General features: G+C 34.4%; 1 protein-coding gene across 5 annotated transcripts in view; it reads right to left on the bottom strand.

Annotated features, from left to right (window-relative positions):
* CACNA2D1 (calcium voltage-gated channel auxiliary subunit alpha2delta 1) overlaps positions 1-25,444 on the bottom strand; it is a 503,324-nt gene that overhangs the window by 386,790 nt on the left and 91,090 nt on the right. For all 5 annotated transcript variants that reach the window (XM_025380146.1, XM_025380148.1, XM_025380147.1 and 2 more), the window contains exons 2-3: positions 24,521-24,602; positions 9,289-9,405 (exon numbers count right to left, since the gene is read on the bottom strand). In XM_025380146.1, the coding sequence (XP_025235931.1) occupies positions 9,289-9,405; positions 24,521-24,602 (199 nt within the window). The remainder of the gene's footprint in view (positions 1-9,288; positions 9,406-24,520; positions 24,603-25,444) is intronic.

Genomic DNA, 25,444 nt, shown 5'->3' with positions numbered 1-25,444 from the left:
ATAGCTCACATTTATTTCAGTGTTTAATAACAGAAGTTTTTGGTGTTTATGAAAAGTTTAGTGATATTTTTGTGACCAGGAATATGCCATGGACACTTCACATTTGCTTATATCAGTCAGTGGGAAAATTGGGTTTGTTATATAGTATGTCATTTAAAGTCACAGTTTCCAAAAACCCATCAATGATGTTAAGTGAGAACTTATTGTATACACAACTGGGTTTGAATTCTTTGCTAGCTGTGTAAGCTTGGGCAATGTATTCAACCTCTCCAGGCTTTCATTCTCCCATGTGTACAGTGAAAACAACTATATGTACTTCGCAGAACAGAAATAGTGTTAGAAATATATGGAAAGTGCCTAGCAAACTATCTGGACCATTGCAGACAGTCAATAAATGCTAATGATTAATTTGCCCCTTTTCTAGTAAAACTCCAAAAACTTTCACTCTTCTCCATCTAAGTAACCAGCTCATTCACTCATGCTTCTACATTCTTTTTACCCAAAACACTTAATTTCTTAAATTTCTGTCCTTTACCACAACTTCTTATTTCTCCACTGTTCCTTATAAATGTACACCTTATCCACATAAAAATGTCTACTCCCTTGAACTCTTATTTCTTGACCATTATCAGATCCTATCTAACATGGTTCCTGGTTTCAAATACTTCAACTACTGTTGACTATTCTCAAATATCCTTGATGTTTACAAAGTTTACTTTGCTAATCCTCAATCCTAGATGGATTCAACAGTCTTCTCATTCTATTAAGTTGGTGCAAAAGTAATTGCAGTTTTCTACTCTTCATATTATGCCAATTTGTGTTAGAGAAAGCTGATTTGATTATGAATATAACTGTTACATTGAAAGGTGGGGCTCCATATAAAAAATGCCCACAGAAAACAATGTTTCCTTTCCTCTCCTCTGCTTCTTTAAAATGATTTTTCTCTAGACCATCTTCCATAAAACTCATATTAAATCCTGAAAAAGTCTTGACATAGACATCAACTGGTGGGATATACATTGTAATTGAGAGTTCACCCAATTTTGTTCAGAGAAGCAATGGCCTAGCTAAAACTACATTTCTTATCCCCTTTGCAGCCAAAGGTTGCCCAGTGAGATAGACACAGAAGTAACAGAGTGGGATTTCTGGAAATCTCTTGAGTTACCTACCCATGTATATCTTATTACAGGAGGAAAAATAAATCCACACTCTGTTTAAATAATCTTTTGTTGGGTTGTCTATTAATCATACTTGAACACAACATTATGCCTTTCAGGTTCCCTAATTTTTCCATTCACCATTGTATATAAAAGTGTTATTGCTAAAAGTAGTCTCAGTTAATCAATTAAAATATTTAGTCTGGAATAAAAATGAAATATCTAAGCCTAATGTAAAATTCATTTAAAATCCCATTACTATGTTAGTACTGCTTCAGACCGAGAAACTTCAGATGGGGAATGTGGTAGATGGCTATGTCCACGCTCCAAGTTTTTCCTCCTGATTTCATCTTGACACTACTTAGCAGCTCAAGCACAGTGATTTCAGCAATGGCACTATGAGAAAGTTCACAATAGATGGCCTTTTCTTGACTATAATTATGTGTTGTTACTCTCTGCAGCTGATGGATGTTCAACACTGACTTGTTTCTTTATTAAGATACTGTCCCAGTTGTTTGGAGGTACCCAGGACATTCAATTGCAACGTAATACTTCTGAGGGTCATTTAAACCCCAGCCCCTCAGCTCCCATTTGACAGTATATTTCTACCCTCTTTCTGCTAAACTAGTTTTGTTCCTGGCAGGAAGCCCTGTTGGGTCCTGTCCGAGACCAGCTCCATCTCACACTGCCTTGCTTTGTATGTAAGTTTATGGCCCTTGATACCGTGTCTCATTGCCCTGTCACCGGGTAAACATGTCGAGCCTCAGCACTTCCCTTTTAGCATCCACAGGCATGTATCAAATCCAAATAAATAAAAGTAATCTCAACTTTGCAAAACAATTAGTGGATTACCTAATCCCTTCACCACTCCGACTCAAAGGGAAATGTATTAGCTCTCTAAGTAATCTTCTCAAAGACATTTACACTAAGATTACAGAGAAGGGTAAGCATACTTTTCTCCTTGGAGAAAGCAAATGGCACAACATTTTATACCTCTTTCAAAGGAATTTTTCTCCTGTTTTCTTTAACCTGGATAATTTATACCCTCCAGATAGATTCTGAATTAATGATCAAAATATGCACATCTACATAAACACAGAGTTTTCAGAAAGCTCTTTGAAATTCATATGTAGCTTGGAACCTCATTTTTAGAATATGAGGGTGTTTTATATCTTCTGATTCTTCTCAGTGTTAGGAAGGCCCTAGATTTTATTCCTCAGTCATTTTACTTACCCATAATAGACTCCTTTCACCTTTTCTTACTTTGCTCTCCCAAATCTTCAACAAGTCCCCAAGACTCCCATAGCCCCTTCTATCTTTACATATAATATCCCCTTCTACTTGGCCAAGAGAAAAGTGGTCATCCATTGTGACTTTTAAATTTTCTCTACCTGCAAAACTGTCTTTATTTACATCTAATAATATTCCTTCTGTCCCAAGTGAAAGGTTCCAAAATCTTTTCAAAGAAAATTGCATGACCTCGATCTCTCTCTGTCTGCTTTTTCTGGAATCATCCTTCAACATTCAGACTATATTTTTCTTATTTTCAAATTTCATAGATTTCTGTTTTTCTAGCTATAAGCATGCTTATATGTCCTCCAGTGTCAAAAATAAACAAGAAAGAAAAACATGCTTTAGTAGTACTCCTTCACATTTTCCTTCACTGTCCTACCAAACTTCATGAAAATCCAGACAAATTTCTTGCCAATATTTCACTTTCCAATCACTCCTTAACACTACCATCTTTATTCTGTTCCAATGCATTCTATTGAATCTATTCTCACAAAAGTAAACCAATGACCCCTAATAGCCAAACACAATGAATTTTGTATTCTTCTTTGAGTCTCTAAAGAATTTCAGAATTCCTTCCTGGATCCCCTTTCTCACTTCTTTGGATCTAATTTTTCTTGAGTTTCTTTCCACATTTTTTAGTTAAAATCCCTAGAGATAAAGATCAGAAACCTGCATTTTTATAAAATGTTATTGGCACTGCTGACAAATAGAAATGATATAGAATGACTGGCCTAAGAGTTAAAGAAAAATAAAAATTAAAAAAAAACTATTTGGTTAAATAACAATAATCTAGTACTTCCAGGAAAACAAAAACAAAACCTACTTTAAAAATCACTTGAGAACATTTGTCATGTTCCTCTTCTTGTTATCTAATCATAAGCTCAGTATCAAGGTTGAATTAAGAGTTGGAGTATACTACAGTATTTAAAGCTCCAAAATAGATTGGAGCAGCTTTAATTAAAGTTACCAGGACAACCAGAGGGAGACAGAATATGCCATAATTGGAAAGTGTCACCAGAAAAATGTGTTTATTGTAACCTTGATCCTATTTCCTTTGAGCAAAATGCCTAGAGACCTTCATTTACTGAGCAGATCCCCTTGGCTGGGCTGGTTGGTGAACAATGAGACCACTGATTTCATTTACCTCCATCTCTCAGAAGGCCGCACTGGAGGTTGGATTGCTTTGTTGAAAAGCTTTCTCCTGTGAATTGTTCATTAACACTTGCAGATATTTCAGCCTAGTTCAAGCTGAAATGTATGTTCATAATAATGTTAAATGACTGTATCTTTTTTTGCTTCAAAACACTGTTTGATTTGAGATTGCTTAAGAATAATCCAATGATAATAGTCAGATAATCACTGCAGGGAGCCAGTTCCTGAGACACAGACATAGCAAATGTCAGAAAAACAAGTCATTTAGCAAACACATCTTGGAAATAAAAAATGGTTCAAATTATGAATGTGGGTTTAGAGGGGAAAAAACCTGGATTTTAGACAGAAGTCAAAGTTGAATTCTACCATCACCTCATGCTATCTACACAGTCTTGGATAAGAACATTGGTATTCTAAATTTCCTCATTTATAAAATAAGAATGCATAAATGTTTAATGTGTCTACTTCACAGAGTTTCTGTAAGGGCCTAATATATATGAGTCATCAGAATCATAACATGATTTTATATAGTAACAAGCCCCCCCCCACCAAAAAAAAAGCAAAATTGCTATCAAAGAGACAGCAACGAAAATGTTTTGATATCATTTTATCTTTCAGCTCTTTCTAAGGCTGATAGATGCAGCTGATCAAAAGACAAAAGTACAAATGAGTGTAACGTAAAGTTGAAATAAGTAGTTTAGAGTCAAACATATAAACAAAAACAAGATAGCGCATAAGGCAATAAGTTAAATTGACTTTTTAATCAAAAATATTATAAAAGATAGGATTAACAATTTAATCTTCAAATACATAAAATCCGTGTTCATGTATGCACAATAACAATTATTGCAGATACTAAAAAGCAATAATTTCACCCAAAAACCCTCCAGTTTTTAATTTCCTTTTTTCAAAAACCTGAATTATCAAAGACTGTTAAGTAATTTCTTTAGAAGGCATATAAGAAAACAACCAGTTACATTTATTTTTCTCTCACAGTGTTTACATTTATATTTTCAGAGGTATCTTATGTTTACCAAAGAATAATAAAGGTTTTAAAATTTTTCAAACTCAAATTAAAATGAAGATTGTTTGAATACCATATAGTCTCTTTCACTAAATCATTCTTTTGAAAATGGTTAATTGATACAGGATTCACCGAAAAATTAAAAGCCTTCCAGAATATTCCATCACCTAGATCATCCAATTATTCAGCATGGATGAATAGAAGTTTACAAAATACTACTTAGCCATCATTTCTTCCTTGTTATTACACACTTCTTTAGGTCAAAGGATGTATTTGTGTAATAACTAGGAATGCAGATCTTGAAGTCAGACACAACTGAATTTGAATTTTACATTCAAATTCACATTCAAATTTCACATTCTTGCTGCTAAAAGTATAGTCTTTGTACCAGGAGCATAAGCATTACCTTATGCTTGGTGGCTTATTAGAAATGTACTGTCTCTGTTCAGATCTACTGAATAAAAATCTGCATTTTAACAAGAGCCATGGGTGATCTGCATGCATATTAAAGTTTGACAAGCACTGGCAAACATTACTTATTAGATATATTTCCTTGGGCAAGTTTCAGGAACTCTCAAAGTCCCAGTTTCTTCATTGAAAAATGAGACTAATACTGGTGTCTCTACCATAGCATTATTATGGGAAATAATTCGATGATGCTACTTAGTAACCACTCAATAAAGTCTAACTGGTATTAAATTTTATCATCTACCTTAGATTTGTATATTCATGATGTTTTCCACTATATTTACCTATAAAATTATATTAGTGTCCCACCCAGAAGAAATAAAGCTCCTTTAATCCAGATGTCTCCCTGAGTATAAGCCTACAACAAAAATACAAGCAAATTAACAATGCCATCTTGCATTCATTTACAATACAATGTAGCATATGTTTTTCTATTAGCCTCAAAATATTTCTCTTTGAAATAATGTTTTCTATTTTTGTAGAATCAAAGAAGTTAAGCAAAGAATTTAGTTTGAAAACAAACATGAATCTGTCTCCCTGAAATAAAATGGAACTATTCTACACTTAATTAGCCATTGTGTCTTCAGTATTCTGTCACCACGTGCCTAAGATATTCTACTGATCCCTCACAAGACTCAAATAATGCACCAGGTGTCTTGAGCTTCCATTCCAAATGAGATATAAGAAAGTCTCAATAGGATTATACTTTAATCCAATTAAGGCAAGACATACACTATTTCATTCCACAACTTTTTTAAGGGACTATGACGTCCAAATCACCTGCTTCCTACATCCAGAGGAAAAATGTAGACTGATAAAATCAATATAAATCTAATCATTTTCCACTGTCACCTGAATATTAATCACTTCAGTGGATAGCACCTTATTTTTATCAGATAAGTTTTTATTAAAAACATTTACATAAATAAATGCTTAAAAGTTGTATTCTCATCTCCAAAATTGAAGATAATAATGCTTTGAATTTTCCAGTAAAGAAAGTTTATCTTCCTATGGATTACTCAATTATTGTTATTTTTATTTATTCATTTATTTATTTTTAATTTTTGAGACAGAGTCTTGCTCTTTTGTGCAGTTTGGAGTGCAGTGGCGTGGTCTCAGCTCACTGCAAACTCTGCCTCCCGAGTTTAAGCAATTTTCCCTGCCTCAGCCTCTGGAGCAGCTGGGATTACAGGCACTTGCCACCACACCCAGCTAATTTTTGTATTTTTAGTAGAGACGGGGTTTCACCATGTTGGCCAGGCTGATCTCGAACTCCTGACCTCAGGTGATCCTCCCAACTCGGCTTCCCAAAGTGCTGAGATTACTGGAGTAAGCCACTGCATCCGGCCTCAGTTATTATTTTTAATTAAATGTTTCAACTTCTAGCAACATGGCATAACAGAATTTCCAAGCAACATACCTGCTACACTACAACAATATCTTGGATACTTGAAGAAGCATAATATAAAGATTTAGAAGTATCTAAGAAAGCATAGAAAATTTATGAGGGTCAAGATATTTATAAAACATAGTAAACAAAAAAATCTGAACTCTGAGTATTGAGTAAATAGGAAATTCAGAGTTGTATTGAGACAAATATCCATAAATATACTGAAATCTATACAATAAGAGGAACCAGGCTAGGCGCAGTAGCTCATGCCTGTAATCCCAGCTCTTTGAGAGGCCAAGGCAATAGGATCACTTGAGCCCAGGAGTTAAAGGCTTGCCTGGACAACAAAGGGAGACCTCATCTCTATAAAAAATTAAAAAACTAGCCAGGTATGGTGGTACATGCCTGTAGTCCCAGCTACTTGGAGGGCTGAGATGGGAAGGCTGCTTGAGCCCAGCAGGTTGAGGCTGCAGTGAGCAGTGATTGTGCACTGCACTCCAGGCTAGGCAATGAAGTGAGACACTGTCTCAAAAACAAACAAACAAAGAATAAGAGGAGCTAAACTGAAGCTCCAGCATTATGTCTAACAAAAGATGTATAAGAAGTTTATGAAAAAAAATTGTTAAAGTTTATCAAATGGTGTAAAATACTGCTAAATGAGAGATACTATGTATAAATAGGAAGACAAAATATAATAAAAATATCAATTCTTCTCAATTTGATCTGAGTCAATATAATACAAATCAAAATCCCAGCAGACATGTTCCTGGATAATTATATGCTGAATCTAAAATTTAGATAAACAGTAAGAGTTTAAGAATACTCAAGATTATTCTGAAGAAGAATATAGTGAGGGACTTAGCCTATGTATTTAGTCTGTTCTCACACGGCTAATAAAGACATACCCCAGACTGGATAATTTATAAAGGAAAGAGGTGTAATTGACTCACAGTTCCACATGGCTGGTGATGCCTCACAATCATGGCGGAAGGCAAAGGAGGAGCAAAGTGACATTTTACATAGCAACAGGCAAGAGAACATGTGTAAGGGAATTCCCCTGTATAAAACCATCAGATCCTATGAGCCTTTTTTTTTTTTTTTTTTTTTTTTTTTTTTTTTTGAGACTTACTATCATGGGAGCCACACGGGAAAGACCCACCCCCATGATTCAATTACCTCCCACCACATCCCTTCCACAACACGTAGGAATTATAAGAGCTACTATTCAAGATGAGATTTGGGTGGGGCACAGCCAAATCACATCAGCCTACTAGATATTGAGCTGGACAACTGGAGTTCACTAGGGGAAGGCAAACTATTTTATAAATGCCCTGGAAAAATTCCTTGGAAAAAATAATTTGAAATGCAGACTGAAATTATATACTCATATAACTTGCAAGTGGACTAAACACAAAAATGCAAAAGACAAAGCCTAGAATCAGGTAAAATGAAATATATTAAATTATGTGTATAACCTCAGGGTAGGCAAGGATTTCTTAAAGAAAACACTCTACAATACTAATAATTAAAAGAAATGTTGACTTTGCAATAAAATTAAAAATTTATCTCATCAAAAATCACAACAAAGGCAATGGACAAGGCATACACTTGAAAAAGATGTTTGGGTCATATATAACTAAAATGAATTAGCATCAGGAATACATAACCTACAAATCAATATTTTAAATTACAAAAAAATTTCACTGAAGAGGAAACAATAAAGGTAAATGAATATACAGCAAAATGTCTCCTTCATTAGTGACAAGCAGAGGTACTATTTACACCCATTTGATTGCCTATAATTAAGCAGTGTAACACTTTCACATGTTGGCCAGAATATGTATCAATGCGGGCTCATATACAACTAGTGAAGATCTGAACTGATACAATTATTTTGGAAATCAATTGTCATATTTTATAAAGCTGACTCTGCGAATACACTACAATCTAGCAATTCTACTCTCCTGTATTGACCCTACAGATATTCTTGCACATAAGTACTATGAGATTTGTTCAAGAAAATTCAGCAGCACTATTCATAATAGCATTCATCTGGAATAATCCAAATAATTTACCTACAGAGACTAAACGAAGGAATTGAGATACATCCTCATAAAATAATATTTACCTGAAAGAATGAATTAAATCTAAGTGCAAACATACATATAAATCATACAAACATAATATTGATGGAGAAAACCAAGTAGCTGAAGACTACATACAGTGTGACATGAATTTGATAATGCTAAAAAGTAAGCAAACTAAAGAATAACTTGTTCAGCAAAGCATTTTTGTGGGGGAAAACTATTTTTAAAAAGAAACAATGGTAACTTGAATATCTAGCATTTTGGCCACCTCTAGCAGAGAGGAAGGGTGATGGAATAAGAGACTATACAACTAAAGAGGATGATAATATTCTGGGTTTTATATTGTGTAAACATGTTCAATTATTATTATCTATCATGATGTACATACGGATTTAAACATGTTCAATTATTATCTATCATGATGTACATATGGATTTAGACATGTTCAATTTATTATTATGCATCATGATGTACATATGGATACATATAATCAATTAAACATATATTATTAAAATATAATAGTAATATAAACTAAAATTAGAAATATTTAGGGTTTGCAATTAAACCATAATATCTCATCTTTTATGAACATATCAGATGAACACAGTTACTAAGAAGAAGAACGCATACCAAAGAAAACCCCTCAATAGGGCATGAAAATTAAATAATAGATAAGTAAGGAAAATAATAAAATGAGCAGATCCGATTTAAACTCACCACCAGGGCTTTAGATCTGTTGCTTAGAAGTTTCTCAATATCCCTGGCTGCAATTTCTACCAGCTGGCGTGCATTATTTGGTTCCACAGTATACAAATCTTGATATTTCTCATAAATCTATGTGAAAGAAAAAAAAAACAATAAGAAAAATAGTTACTTATTTGGCTTACAAGTTCCCATTAGAATGTATTTAAAACAACTGATTAGAAACACCACCCTGTTCTTTCTTTATATTGATCTTTTTGGAGTTTGAGTGTGTCAGGAAAAAATATGTAAATATATATTTGCTCTAAGACCACCAGCTTGCCAAAATAGAGGTTATGTTAACAGGTTGTAAAACGTCTTGTACCACAATGGTTAGTACATGCAATTTTGAAGCTTGATGCTGCACTGTCCAATCTCGAAACTGGGTATTATCTGTCATCAGCATCGTAAGAGAAAGGGTAACATCCTAGACAACAGAAGGCAAAGTGGAGCATGGGAGGTCAAACCTGGAGGAGTGTGGAAAACAAAGGTAGGAGGAAGGGTTATGTGCTACAGAATGGAGACAGAGAGAGAATACATATAAAGCCCCTGCCCATGTTCATCTAGATAACAAGAGGAGCTTTAGGGACAGTTCACATATAGAGGAGATGAAGGTCATTAAGGTTTTGGTTAGAACTGTAATGGTGTATTTATTTTTTATTATCAAAGTAAATGCCGCTGTTAGTTTTTAATCACTGAATTAAAGCACACTGAAATTAAGCTAGGTGCCAAAAGAAAAATTTGACTACCTTTCTGGCTCACCTTAGTGTCTATGGAAGGATTTCCCCAGAGTGGCACAAGCTGCACCTGTCTTACACAGCCTGTACACTCTCAGCAGGAGAGGAAGAATTAAAGAAAGGGTGGTTGGAGGGGAAGCAGTCACAGTGCTTGTGGCTGGAGGGCTGAGATGAGAAGGAAATCCCTCATGCATCCAACAGATGGGGTGCACATGCATGACTAAACCATCTTTGAAAGCCAGGACCTGGCAGGTTTTTACTGTCTTATGAGAAGTGAATCCAGGCACATACAGGAACCAGTTCAACCCTGCTTTTTTCTGGCACAACTCCAACATTCTGCTTTACTACCAACAGGTTCTACAGTATGATCCCAGCTGCACACTGGTAACACTGGTGCATACTGGCTTCAGATGAACACAGATACATACTGACATTTATTGACTACAGAGCATATTAGTTTTACATGGACTTACAATTTTTTATTTGAAATTAAAATTTATTTAAAATTAAAATTAATATTTTGTAAAGATTTAAATCCATTTTTACTCCTAAAAGTGACTCACTCACACTATGAGGTTTTTCCATACTCATGTGAACTTTGAACTTGTAGGTTTTCACTCAAAGTACTCAAGGCACGTTAATTTAGTGACAAAATCTCCATATTTGGATTCATCCAGGAGTCCTGCATTTTACTAGATTGCTTATGCTTTCTGCAAAGGGGCAGATTATTGAACTCTTTTTTTTTTTTTTTTTTTTTAAGACCCATGTCATCCATGAAAAACTTCATCCAATGCAAAGCTTTCTCTTTCATTTCAGACTAAGATAAGATTCAGGAATATTGATTAATTGATTTGGGGTACAAATAGATAAACTTCGACATCACTTTAATTGATCCAGGATACGTAGTTCTTTGCAGTAAAACCAATAGAGCTAATTGGTGTGAAATGTACTGTGCATTGTACCATTAATACCTTGTTCATTTCTCTATGCAGTCTAACCTCCTTCCTGTGGTATAGGGAATACAATACGCTTCATAGGTGGAGATTAGTTCAGATGTGCAATCTATACTTCAAGTAATGTAATTTATTAAGTCTCTTCATACATGTGCCAGACATATTAATTGTTTGGTGCTTTAAGGAATAAATAGATTATAAGTCCGCGGAAACAATTTATTTCAAGTATGTATCTACTCAAATATATAAATTTATATCTCTCAAATTTCCTTTTAGGATAATTTTTAACTACTTAACAAAAACAAGATCTAACTCACAAATAAATGTGAAAAAAAATAAGTCAAGAAGCCTAAGTCTGGAACCCCCAGTGTAAATATCTGGATGTATTATTTTATATATAAAGCCACAACTGAAATGTTTTCTTTGGTAATAAAAATAAATTAAAATTATATCACTCTCCCCCAAAAAAACTAGCTCTTGCTTCTGGTTCCAAAGACTACAATCATCTTTGTTGTCATAAGAGCTATGGCAAAGCTCTCCTGATACATGTTTAGTAAATAATTTTCAGAATAGAAGGTTTCATATGGAGTTGTATGGTCACACAATATATTTTCATAATATGTGTATATTTCCAACTCTTTCCATCACTAAGACATATTTCTACAATATTTCATGTATTAATATTTCAAACACATCTTGAGGTATCTTTTCCTCTTCTTCAGCTTACTGTTTTGTAAATAATTATCTGCTTTGCCATTTTATCCAATTTCTTTCTTGAAGGAAAAATAGCACGGTGGAAATAATATGAGTTTTGGGCACCAGACAGAGTTACATTTCAATCATGTCAACTCTTCACATGCTGTGCAATACTGGCCTTCCTTTTTTCTCTACTAGAAAGAATGTAGCATATAGAGAGAGTTCAAAACAGGATGCTTTTCCTCCTGATACACTTGTATGCTTTAGTTTTCCTACAGTTCAAGTTCTCCTGCTGCCACCCTGACGTAAGTCTTAACAAAAAGAATATTTGTCACCTGTACATTCTTCCTTTCCTACAATCTTAACCAACTGGCTTTAATGTACTTCCGTTGTAACATTCAAAGACCAAGTTTCTCTGTGATGACAACATAGATTATGGTTTGTGAGATAGGCAGAAAAACCATAATCTATGCTCTAAATATCTTTGTTATAATTAAAATAATATGTTAATTATGCTAATTAGCTATGTTAACATAATCTATGTTCTAAGTCACTTTGCTCTAATTAGGTCCACAGTTCCAAGATAATCATCACAATTATACATTTTAAAATAACTTCAAATGTAATATCTAAAAAATGATATTACTCAATGATATAATTGCTTAACAAAATTCCTAAAGAAACCTCTTGGAAATCATAAAGAGATGCCCCAGAAATATTTACTCAAAACTAAATATGCTTCCAAGCTTTTAGATGACCTAAATTTTTTAAAAAATTTTTATTAAAAAAAAAAGTTTTTTAGAGACAGGTGTCACTATATTGCCCAGGCTGGGGTGCAATGGCTATTCACAGAGGCAATCATCCTAGCCCTCCTGGCCTCAGGTGATCCTCCCATGTCAGCCTTCCAAGTAGTTGGAACTACAGGTGCATGCCACTGCACCCAGCTATATCATTATTAGCAATCAATTTAGGCAGCTACTCTAAATCACTTTTAGGTGTTTCACATACATTATATTATTTATTCACTTTAAGAAATCTATAATATACATTTAATTAACCATTGTATTAGTGAGAACAATGGGATTCAGGCTGTAGAATACCTGGAGGGAGTCTGAATCGCACTTCATCATAAAAGAGCAAACCAATGCCCAGAGCAGCCGAAGGTGAATGGTAAAATGTGGCATGTTTAGGCAAAGTGAATCTGCAATGCCACTCTATGCCCTGAATCTTGCTTGACTTCAGCAGGATGTGGAAATTTAAGAAAGCCCTTTGAAATGAGCAAGAAAGGAACAAGGGTCAGTATGTCTGCTAGGAGATAGGCTCTGCACACGATCAAATAAATTCTAATGCAGAAGCTGAGAGATGGAAAGTGGGAAGCAGATGCCCAGCTGAAGGATAATGGTAAAGAATCACCTAGAGCTGAGGGGCCCTAAGCAGGTTGAGAAGATTGGCCAAGTTCTAAGTAGCAGTGAAGTTCACTATCTATATCAAGAGAACAAAAGCAAGCAAATACACCAGATATCTTGTCACATAAGTTTCTCCCTATGCCCAGGCACTGAGAAACAAAGTAAAGAAGATTAGAGAAATATCAAAAAAGAGATAGAACTTACTAAATCCTTAGTGGACCACAAAAGGTTGTTTTGATCTGAAAGAGGCTAACATTCAAGTGATTAATTTTTCCCACTCCTAGGGAAGAGAATGGCAGCTCATAAGCAAGTTAAGTTCCCTAAAGAGAAACAGTCAAATTTCTGCATATTAAATCTTAGATATGTAAATTTTGACAACCCCATCTCCCAATACTTGCATGTGTACTTTCGTTCCATGGAAATTGGCTTGGACAAGCAATCAAGATTTCTGCCATATCCACAGACATCTTTCTGAGGGATGCTTTCCTTTTGACAGTCCCTGATGAAATAGGAGCTCCCTTACATATGGCTAGAAATATTCTAATGTATGGCCTTGTCCTTGACTTCTAACCAATTATATCAGGACTTTTATCAGACCTGAAAGCCGTTAACTTCTGAGTCAATGGCATGTAAAGAGCCAGATACAAAAGACCTGTATAAATAAACACACTGAGCCAATCAGATGCTCTCACCACAGGATGACAGTTGGATGAAATAGCATGGATCAAATGTTTAGTAGAAGTGGAACTGAAAAGACTAGTGGGAGGAAAACAGTATTCAGATCTACTCAGCAATAGAAGTGATGGTTATGACAGACAGAAGAATAGCTTCCCAAACATCCATATCCTAATCCCCAGAACCTGTTAATATGTTGTTACATAGCAAAAGGGAATTAAGTTTGCAGATGGAATTAAATTTACTAATCAGCTGGTCTTAAAAGAAGATTACCCTAGATAGTCAGAGTTAGCCAGTGGAATCACAAAGGTCCTTAAAAACGGAAGAGGAAGATGTGACTAAGGAAGAGTAAACCAGAGAAATGGCAGCATGAGAAGAAATCAGGCCAACACAGCTGGCTTTGAAGACCAAGGGAAGGAGAAATGAGCCACAGAAAGGACTTCTCATCTCCAGAATTGTAAGAAAATGAATCTGTATTGTGTTAAACCAGTAAGTTTTTAGTCATCTGTCACCATAGCAATAGAAGACTAACATAATGTGTTGCGGGAAGTCAGGGACCCCAAACGGAGGGACCGGCTGAAGTCACAGCAGAAGAACATAAATTGTAAAGATTTCAAGGACATTTATTAGTTCCCCAAATTAATACTTTTATAATTTCTTATGCCTGTCTTTACTACAATCTCTGAACATAAATTATGAAGATTTCATGGACACTTATCACTTCCCCAATCAATACCCTTGTGATTTCCTATGCCTGTCTTTACTTTACTCTCTTAATCCCATCATCTTCACAAGCCGAGGAGGATGTATGTTGCCTCAGGACCCTGTGATGACTGCGTTAACTGCACAAATTGTTTGCAGAGCATGTGTGTTTGAACAATAAGAAACCTGGGCACTTTGAAAAAAGAACAGGATAACAGCAATGTTCAGGCAACAAGGGAGATGAGAGTTTGGATTCTGACTGCCAGTGAGCCGGACAGAACACAGCCATATTTCTCTTCTTTCAAAGGCAAATAGGAGAAATATCGCTGAATTCTTTTTCTCAGCAAGGAACATTTCTGAGAAAGAGAATGCGCCCTGAGGGTAGGCCTATAAATGGCCCCTTGGGGGCAGCTGTCTTTTACAGTCAAAGCCTAAGCCCCAGTCTCCCATAGCGCTCCCAGGCTTATTAGGATGAAGAAATTCCCACCTAATACATTTTGGTCAGACAGGTTGTCTGCTCTCAAACCCCGTCTCCTGATAAGATGTTATCAATGACAATGCATGCCCGAAACTTCATTAGCAACTTTCATTTCACCCCATCCTGTGGTCCTGTGATCTTGCCCTGCCTCCACTTGCTTTGTGATATTTTATTACCTTGAGAAGTATGTGATCTCTGTGACCCACACCCTATTCATACACTCCCTCCCCTTTTGAAAATCGTTAATAAAAACTTGCTGGTTTTACGGTTCGGGGAGCATCACGGAACCTGCCGACGTGTGATGTCTCCCCTGGACACCCAGCTTTAAAATTTCTCTCTTTTGTACTCTTTCCCTTTATTTCTCAAACCAGCCAAGATGCTTAGGGAAATAGAAAAGAACCCACGTTAACTATCAGGGGCGGGTTCTCTCGATAATAATGAGTTAGCTGTGAAGAGTTCCCAGCAGAGTCAACAATGATAGCTTCTAAGGCTGCCTTGCCTCTGAACTGCCCTTCCTTGGAACAAACTATTTTCTAAATAACTTGAGTTCTTGCTGAAAGCCAGGTTCCTCCTGAGTTTGCTTAAATTAGCTAGTTTTTTTTTTTGTTTTTTTAAATAGGATCTCAGTATGTTATCCAGGCTGTTCTTGAACTCTTGGGCTCAAGCAATCCTCCTTTCTCAGCCTCCCAAAGCGCTGGAATTACAGGCTTGAGCCACAGCACCCAGCCTATTATTTTTTAAATGAGTAGGTCAACAATATACTTCCTGAGTGATTCACTGTTCCTAATAATGAAAAATTCTAACAGAACTGCATGTCTGAAGTTGTGATTAACAGTATTTATTAATTATTAGTTTGCATTTTCATTTCATTTATCATTAGATTCTGATGAATATGAAAGATGAGCTCCATTGTGAGCAACATACAATTTCCATTAGGCATCAGGATATAATGAAATTAGTTCAAGGATACCCATTGTTACCTTCACAATTGTGTGAGGTTCTAAGAAGAAAGATGACAGAAAAGCTAAAAATATCAAAATGAACAAACATTGTATAAAACTGTAAACAAACTGGATAAATAAATATCATCCTACCTCAAAATAATGAGAATTGGGATTAAAAGAAAGTGTTACATTATATTTCCCACCATCATTCTAATTCCACTATCTATTGGATAACAGGAGTAAATTCAATATCTTCAATACTAATGAAGGCAAGAAAAGTGATTCATTGTCACCTCTGCTGCTTCAGATACCCACAAAATCAATTTCACTTAATTTTACTTGAATTTTGCAACGTGGGATGGTTTGTCTGTGGGTTATACTTTTTTTTTTTCCTTTATTAAGTATTCCTTGGGCTTTTGAACTACTTGTTCCTTAGCAACTAAGAATGTCTTCTCTCTAAAGGGTGTATTAACACAAAATAATGATATAATGTACCTTCTTGATCACTTTCAAGGATCAAAGTTCCCTTAACTAAACAAATACTAATGCAATATTTTTATATATCATAAGTATCTTTTTTCTTTATTTATCATAAGTCTCCTCATCATCTAAGCTGGTCATCACATAGAAATGTTGAGAAATGTGAAGATTCCTTCATCTAAGGTAAAGAGTAACTAGTGACTGGAGATCTGAATTGATGTTAGAATATATTTTTAACAACAACAAAGACAATACCAACAAAACCTCCTTTTCTCCTATGAAAATTAGCTGAGTTTTAACAAAATGAATTTTGTCATAAAAATTATGTAATCATTTCTAATTAGTCCCTGATATCTTCAACCTCTTCCTTCCCTTTGATTAAAATAATAAATGATGTCATCTCCTAAATAAAAGTCAGGCTTTTAAAATGTCTTACTCTTTAGCATATTGTCAATTGTGTTTAGGGCTGCTGTGTAAATAACTAATGCAAATAACAACTGCTAAAATATATTAATTCATCTTAGTGTGTGTGCATTTATGAAACTATAGGTAATCATTTTACAAGATGCATGATATTGTATTAATGTCATTTTTAAAAATCACATTTGATTCCCTGCATCTTCACTCTAAGCAAATTATGGCCTTTTTTTCTTTTCCCTATAACCTAGCTTTTTGAATTGGGACACTACCTTTGAAAGTTTTTATGACTTGATATTTCTATTGTGCTACTTTTAAGCACATGTGAACATCAAACATATATAATTTATATAACTGTCATATTTATTGTGTATTTTCTATTCCCCTTCACCAGAAGGTAAATTTCAGGAAGACAAAGATTTTTGTCTGTTTTGTTCACTGGTGCATAACCAGTGCATAGCACAGTGCCTGGCACGATCACTAATGAGTGCATGAATTAGTGAATGGATACTGATTCTGTATCAGGCTTTGCTGGGAATGTAACTTCCCTGTATTTTTATAATTTATAAAACAACTTCTTCCCTGTATTTAAAAATCAACATTTATTTTAAGCCTAAAAAATGACCAAGATACTACGCAGTTACATAATAGACTACAAATACAACACTGATACAATAATTAAATTCCAACAATAGAATAAATACACAAAATAAGGTAGTGATCAGTGTGAGGAAGAATATGAGTGTTCCAACACTGATACAATAATTAAATTCCAACAATAGAATAAATACACAAAATAAGGTAGTGATCAGTGTGAGGAAGAATATGAGTGTTCCAATGAAGAGACATAGAAATGTATGCTGTCAGAATTCCCAGAAATTAAGATCACATAGGCTGCAACAGTCACATAAATGAAACTATAGCCATGTTTTGGAGGAAAAGTGATTCAGTAAGGGATGAAAGAGATCAGAATGTGTGTAATACAAGGAGTTATGGGAAAATAGAGTGAAAGGCAAATTGAGACATAATTATGAAGGATGATAAAAGGATATTGGTTTATATCTTATTCTCTAGTCTACCCAACCTATTTTAGACTAGTAAACCACCGAGCTCAGAACTTCTAGTGGCTATCACAGCAATCAGTGCACAGGAAGAATCTGAATTATAAATTTGTTCACTATAAACACAATCCGAATATATATATATACACACACATGCAATTATATACATACCACATACATATACACACACATATAAATACATCATTTGCTCATATCCTCAAATTTATAGTGCATACTTTTCCAATGATAACTATATCAAACCGGCATTCTAATACCCAACTCACGAGTCTCCCTAGCCACTCTATTCTTTCTATTTGCTGTGATACAGCTTCTTAGCTAGGACTATAACATTTCAAATGGAGCATCAGCTTTAGAAGGATATTTAGGAAGAACGAAGTCACAATTGGTGAGCATTCTGCAGCACACACTGCTACTTGCCCTAGCTCCTATTAACAAGAACATGATGGTGACATTTCCAAGCAATATATTAAAGATGGAAGAAAGAAAAGAACAAGTGACAATTGCAAACAGGCCACTTAATTTTCTCCATATTATACATAGGAATGGGTGATTATATTTAACCAGAAATGCAGGTTGTCCCTTGAACAGAAAAACTAAACTATAACAAAGATGAAAGAATCTTTCAGTTTTTAGGATAAAGGTGTTTGGTACAAAAAGTAAATTTTAAGTTCATGTTTAAGAATACCTAGATTCAAAACAAGGAAAATATTAACATACATAAATAACAGAAACTCTCTACCTGTTTTGTTGTTGTTATTTCTTAATTCCAGAGGTAATTAATTAACCTAGCCTCTCTTTTTCCATATCTGAAGCTATATATAAATTGTAATTTGAGTATATACTTTGCCAGAAAATTCATATGCAATTAAAAGTGAAAAAGATCATACTAAATTCATTAAAACTAAATTTAAAAATAATTAACCATAGGCTGAGTGAGCTGCCTGTTTAATGTCTCTAACCCCAAACGACCTAAATTCATTTCACTGTCAGTAAAACAATTTTTCAAAGCAGTCCGGTTTTAATTTGCCCATAACTGTCATACCTTATTAACAAATGGCTTTTCTAAAGCAAAACTGATACCTACCAATGCTGATATACAATTTTACAAATTTATATTCATTTAAAGAATTTCATACACTCAGATTCTTCAGTTCTTCTTGAGCAGTTTTTCAACCTTAGTACAATTGACATTTTACAGATAATTATCTGTTGTGAAGGGATGTCTCATGCATTGTAGGATGTTTAAAAGCCTCATTGGCCTTTTTACCAAGACTATGCAAGTAGCAACCACCCCATGCCCCCAGTTATGATAATCACAAGTATTTCCATACCATCCCATGCCCTGAGTTATGATAATCACAATATTTCCAAAGATTGCCAAATATATGCCAAGGCACAAAACAGCCCCTGGCTGAGAACCACTGCACTAAATATATATTTAGAGAAATAATAAATAATAACATGTCCCTCAAATAGTAGTATAACTTCAGAATGTTAATTAATGGCTGGATGAGAATGGTAAGGTTAAAAAAAAAAGTTTTAATATCTTTTGAGAAAATATCGAAAGTCACCCTAAAATTAGAAATCCCCTGAGTTTATTCTGTGTCTTTGAAAATTAATGTAATTAACCACTGTTCAAACAAAAATAGCTTCTTACTTAAAAATCTCCAGTGCAGCAGGGAGGCGGGGGCAGGATGATGGTGAAAGGAATCCATACTCTCTGCACTCTTTGTAGTGCTATATTCTGCAGTCAAAATAGATTTCTTTCTACTTATGACAAAAAGAGCAAATTCAGAGTGTAAGATAATTTTAAATTGCCTACATCATTATGGTGCTGATTTAGTTATAGCACTTAATTGTTGAGGGAAGTAAGGCAACTCTGAATAAAAGCAAAACATATGGAATTAATAATAAATAGTATATATTTGTTTATTTAAAGTGAGAAAGCACATAACTTATTTAAAATTTTATATTGCCTTTTACCCTCAAAACAATTGGGTAAAGGGAATTCTAATATCTGATATTCTAATACAGCTTTTTTCAGCACTCCCGGACTTGAAGATTTCCAATCCTCCTTGTTGCCTGCACATCTTGCTGATTCCCTAGTCAGGATCACCAATGATTAATCGTGTTCTGTTTTTGAGTATCTCCCTTTGTAAATATATTAAACTCTCTGCCACCTAGAAAAAGAATATTCTATTTACATGAGATGACATGACCACAATGTCAAAGAATACGCATTAGTTTGAATTACTAATGAAAAGAAATTATTCACTCAGAATGCTTATGTAAATACTATCTTCATTGAGAGTGCTGAATGCTCAATATTTATACACAATTCATATTTACATCTTTGAGTAGCATATTGAAATGTAAAGGTATTGGTTTTGAAATTTTCACTTAATAAATCATTAACAATGAATCAAAAGCCAGGAAGTTCTATGGCAATGCCACTGCAGAATAAGCCTACCTTCAAAATTAAGCTTCCAGGACAAATTTAATCAACACATTATTCTAAATATATTTGCAGATGCTATCCTAAAATTTGAGAAAGTCAGACAGTTTACCTTTAAGAAGAAAGCTTCATAACAACAATGTTACATGCACCATTTAAAATGGCAATGGTAAACATTTCATTAACTTTAAAACACTGTTCTCAGGAATATTAAGACTATTTAATTTTTTAAAAGGTTATATATTCATAAATATGTGATGATCAGCCTTGCCATTTGTCAGTGCAGTAGCTAAAGGAGTGTGTGTGTGTGTGTGTGTGTTTAGAAATAATAAAATATATTTCAAAATATTCTATAATCCAGATTATTAAAATACATATATATTTTTCTAAATTTGGGGATTGTTCTCCTATTTTTCTGTCTATAATATTTTAAATGTGTAAATACAGCTTCTATCTCTGTTAATATAGCTTTAATACATTTTTATATATTCAGATAATAATACATACAAGTGAAGACTGCTCTTGTCCTCCACTATTGGTTCTGTCCCCTTCCATTGTTACAGAATTTTAGTGGGGCACATGGCTGCTCAGAAAAAGCCTCCACTTCTTTGACACATTTTGAGTTAGATGTGACTAAATTCTAACCACTGGAATGTGAGCAAAACGTCTTACTCTTAAATGACTGGATATCTTCTCTCCAAATCTCTTTCCCTTTACAGGACAACTGGGAAATAAACGCAACTGGAAGAATAATTTTGTATCCAGGCATGGAAGCCACAGGCTAAGGATGGCAGAGTCACCCTGCCAGCCCTCGACAGCTTACCTCTCAACTGCTATGTGACAGTAAAATACATGTTTAGCCTGTATGTTTGTCATACTGGCCCAGCCTGTACCCCAACTTATACAACGCCACCAAGTAATATGACAAATGAATGACATTTGTTGAGCTCTCATTACATGTCAATAAATAATTTATATGGATTGTATCATTAATCCCAACAACTCCATGAGATTAAATATCTTGGCCAGATCCTAAAGCTGGCAATTGGCAGAACCAAGGTAAAATAGCCTTAGGGATTTTTCAGAGGGATATGCTATAATACTCCATTTGAAATATTAAGTGTTTTCTTCAGTTAGAAGACCATGAAGAAAAAAAATCAGTGAAAATTTACTTTCTGTATCATTCTTAGCAATTATCTCAATGGATATACAAACAAACCATTTCTGTGGTATCAACAGAAATGGGAGGTTTTAAATTATGAACGTATATTATATGTTAAAATTTCCTTCTACTCTTTTCTTTTTGGAAAAAAAAATCAAATGGAAACATCATGAGTAGGTAATTGTTGCTGGCGGAGCTTTGGTTTCTTATAATTTATATCTTTTATAAAAAGAGCATTAGCATAATCAGATATACTGACCTTGTTTACGTGGGGAATCTGCTTATTTTTTCAAGGTACAAATAAGGACAAAAAATGCTATTAACATATGTTCTAAAGCATACAAGAAGGTGTTTCAAATTTCAGAGTTGCATCCTATTTAATAGTTGTGTAACCTAAAACAAAATTTTAACCTTCTCTCAATTATTTTACCCACCTTGTGGATGAGCATATACAACTGATGGACATATGTATTCTCCAAATGGTTCAGTAATGGAATAATCTAATAAAAGACATCTTAAAAGTCTAATGCACCACGGACAATAGTCCTAAGCAACCCTATTCACTCGTGATCTTTAACAGAAGACAGGCAGGTAACCTGGGAAAAATCTCACATTTGTAAAGTTGAAGCACTGAATGTATTCAATAATATTAGCAACTTTTTGTGGGCTACTATTTTAGGATACAATAAAGCAATTTTCACAAAATTGCAAAACTGTATTACTATTTTATTTTTGAGACAGGGTCTCACTCTGAAGCCCAGGCTGGAGTGCAGTGGCACAATCACAAAAAATATATTACTTTAGCCATGGTACCTGTGTTGGTTCTTGGCCTTCATGTAAAAAGCTAATTGTACCCTGTGAAGTCAGTAAAAAATGAATGTAATTTGTAATTTGAAGAACCTTCATTTCTACAATATTAAATTTCAACCTGGAGCCCTGCTAAACTCCTGTGTTTATTCAACTTCTGGCCCTCACCATGTATCCAACACCCCCAATCTCAGCTCAAAGTTCACTCTAAACTCTGACATTCTTCCTCAAAAGGAATGAGGCAATATGGAATCATTTGTCTGTGTAAGATGATACTCTTTGTGTGCCCTAGTACTTAAATTCTTTTTCCAATAATGAATTCTGCTCTAACACTCTTCCCACCACCTCAGTTATCTAACATATTATTCATTAATTTGGAATTTTTCTGTCACCGTAAAGAGGTATGTATCCCATAAACAGAAAACTAGAGAGATTTTCTTTCATCTTTTCCATTCTATTTTGTTATGTTAATTCAGACAGTCATTGATTCATTCATCAATAGCTGTACTCTTCTTAGTAATCTATTCTTCATAAAGCATAATAGAAACCAGTTAGACTTCTTTTTGGTTAATGAGTCATTGCAAAAAAGCAGATTCAGAAAGAAAAGTTTCACATATTGACACCAAAAGGAACAATGAGGCCAGCCAAGCAAGTTGTTTTTTGAGGCTGGGGAAGCACTCACAGAGTAAGGGAGATGCTCCCAAGAGCAGCTTATTTTTAATCTCCACCTGTTGATAAAAACAGTCATGTAATTTCTCACCAGAACCTGTAATTTCTTTTTTTTTTCTCATTATGATTATATAAAATATTTGCTCTCAATCTAAATAGTGTCTAAATGAAAATTAACAAAGAAGATTTGGTGGTGCTTCCAAATAAACTCCATGACTTTCACAGAGGCTCACTTACTACCTACACACTTTCATATTCTAATTTAGTTTCCCACAGTGAATCACTACAGATCCCAAGCATCGGCACACAATAACTTTCAAGTTTCTTTGCACCATCAGTAATTGAGATTTGTTTTTATCAACAGAGTGTCAGTTCTCTGAGGAGAGGAATACTGTTTCTTTATTTATCTTTGGCAGCCCGCACAGTGTCTGGGACATATTACCTGCTCAACATAATACACTGACTAGAATTAAATCTGATCATTGTTATTCGCAGGGAACACCTTTCATTTCCAAACATATTCCCCTTATCTCACAGACACTTAGGTTTGTTCAACACACTCTATAGTTGTTTTATAAAGACATTCTGGTATAATTTTTTGAAGTATATATGTATGTGGTTTCCTTAAGAATTTCTATTAATACGTGAAGTAACCACACATTCCATTTTCTCATACATATTTGCATGATAAATAGTCATATATTATACATCAAGCTGCTTTTATACCACTTTATCTCATTGACTCATCACATTTTTGGAAAATAAAAGGCCTCATTTCATCACTAACAATATAAGATGAGAATACTTTCAAATGTATTATTTACATTGAAATGAAAGTAGTGAGGCCCTTAAAAAGTGACATTTAATTTTTAATAAATCTTACAGAACCTATACATGTAAATGCTCTTACCCATGGAAAATAATCTAGTTAAGATGCCATACAAATATTTATATATTGCTGTCACTCAAACATCGTTTTAGAGTGACTTTCATAGCCAATTCATAAGTCACAAGAAAAATCATCTTTCATAGAGTCTCCTTATCTTGCACCAAAACCGTTATTACTGATCTCATGACTAACTCTAATCTCTAGACATGCCTGTAAACACTTTTCAAATAATTTTTACCCTCAAAGAATAAAGATATGTTTTCACTGAGGATATTCAAAAGAATCCATCACAGGAGTTCAAGTCACCACTGTATGAGGGATTATTACATATATTCTGAAGAATGGAAACATTATAATAGTAAGTACATGACTTCCCTACTTAAATTTATGGAGAGTATACACGACACGCAGACTCATTTAAGTGAGACCTACGTATCAACTGCAAAGTGTGCTGAGAAAGTTTCCTTAGTTTTTAAGGATGGCATTTCTTGTTCACAGTAACTAGCAGTACCAAAGGTGTCTCTCAGAATTTCACCACCAGACCCACATGAGAAATCACATCCCATTTGTAATATAGAGATATAGTTTCCTAGAAGATAGAACTGCATTTGAATTAATGAAAAGATTAAGAAATCTCTTCGGTGGATTTTACTCACATCAACAAGCTGATTGACTCCACTTGCTGTTTTTGCCAGTGTGACAAGGTCTTCTTGCATCTTATCCACCCATGATTTGATACTGCAGAAATCAGAAAAGATTATGTTCTATCAGATCTCTGGCAAATAAAAGTCACACGCTGATATTTTGTATCCATGCTACAGATAATTCATTAAAATGCCCTTAAATTATTCTCCCTCCTAGCACCGACTATGTCCACCCTTCTACTCCAGCTTTAAATTGCAAAAGCGCTGAATCTTTAGTGTGCAGGCTTTCAGGAAGCTGAAATGCCTCCAAATCAAAAGAGAAAAATGACATTGATGTCTTGTCCAATGAGAGTAAACAATTTGCTTATTTTGTATTAAAATTCCATTAAATAGCTATTAAACATTCTAAACTACAAACTTTATCTTTTAGCTTCCAAGTCTTCTGAATATAATAGTAAGATTATACTAAATGCAGACCAGTTGTAAAATGCAAGAAAAATTCCACCAGCCAGGTAGAACATTCAACAATTTGATGCATTCCCTTCTAGTCTTTTAAAATTCCTTCACATAGTTGAAAGCATGTTATATAAAATTCATATATCTTTTAGCTTTATATCATACAATATGTACTTTCCCATGGCATTACAAACATTTTGTAAACATTTTATTTTTAATGGCCACTTAATATTCCATTATCATGGCCACTTAATATTCCATTATCTCTATATTCCATAATACACTTGACCATCCTCCTTTTTAAAGGGAAATTTAAGAAATCATCAGCTTTTAACCACTACATACTACACTACCACAAATATCTTACAGCATGAAGCTTAAGAATATTTTACTTCCAGTCTGGGCGTTGTGGCTCACGCCTGTAATCCTAGCATTTCGGGAGGCTGAGGCAGGTGGATCACGAGGTCAGGAGATCGAGAC

This window comes from Theropithecus gelada, chromosome 3 (assembly GCF_003255815.1).
Source record: "Theropithecus gelada isolate Dixy chromosome 3, Tgel_1.0, whole genome shotgun sequence".
Taxonomy (NCBI): Eukaryota; Metazoa; Chordata; class Mammalia; order Primates; family Cercopithecidae; genus Theropithecus; species Theropithecus gelada.
The sequence above is the reverse complement of the archived record's forward strand: the minus strand, read 5'-3'. Positions and strand labels throughout refer to the sequence as shown.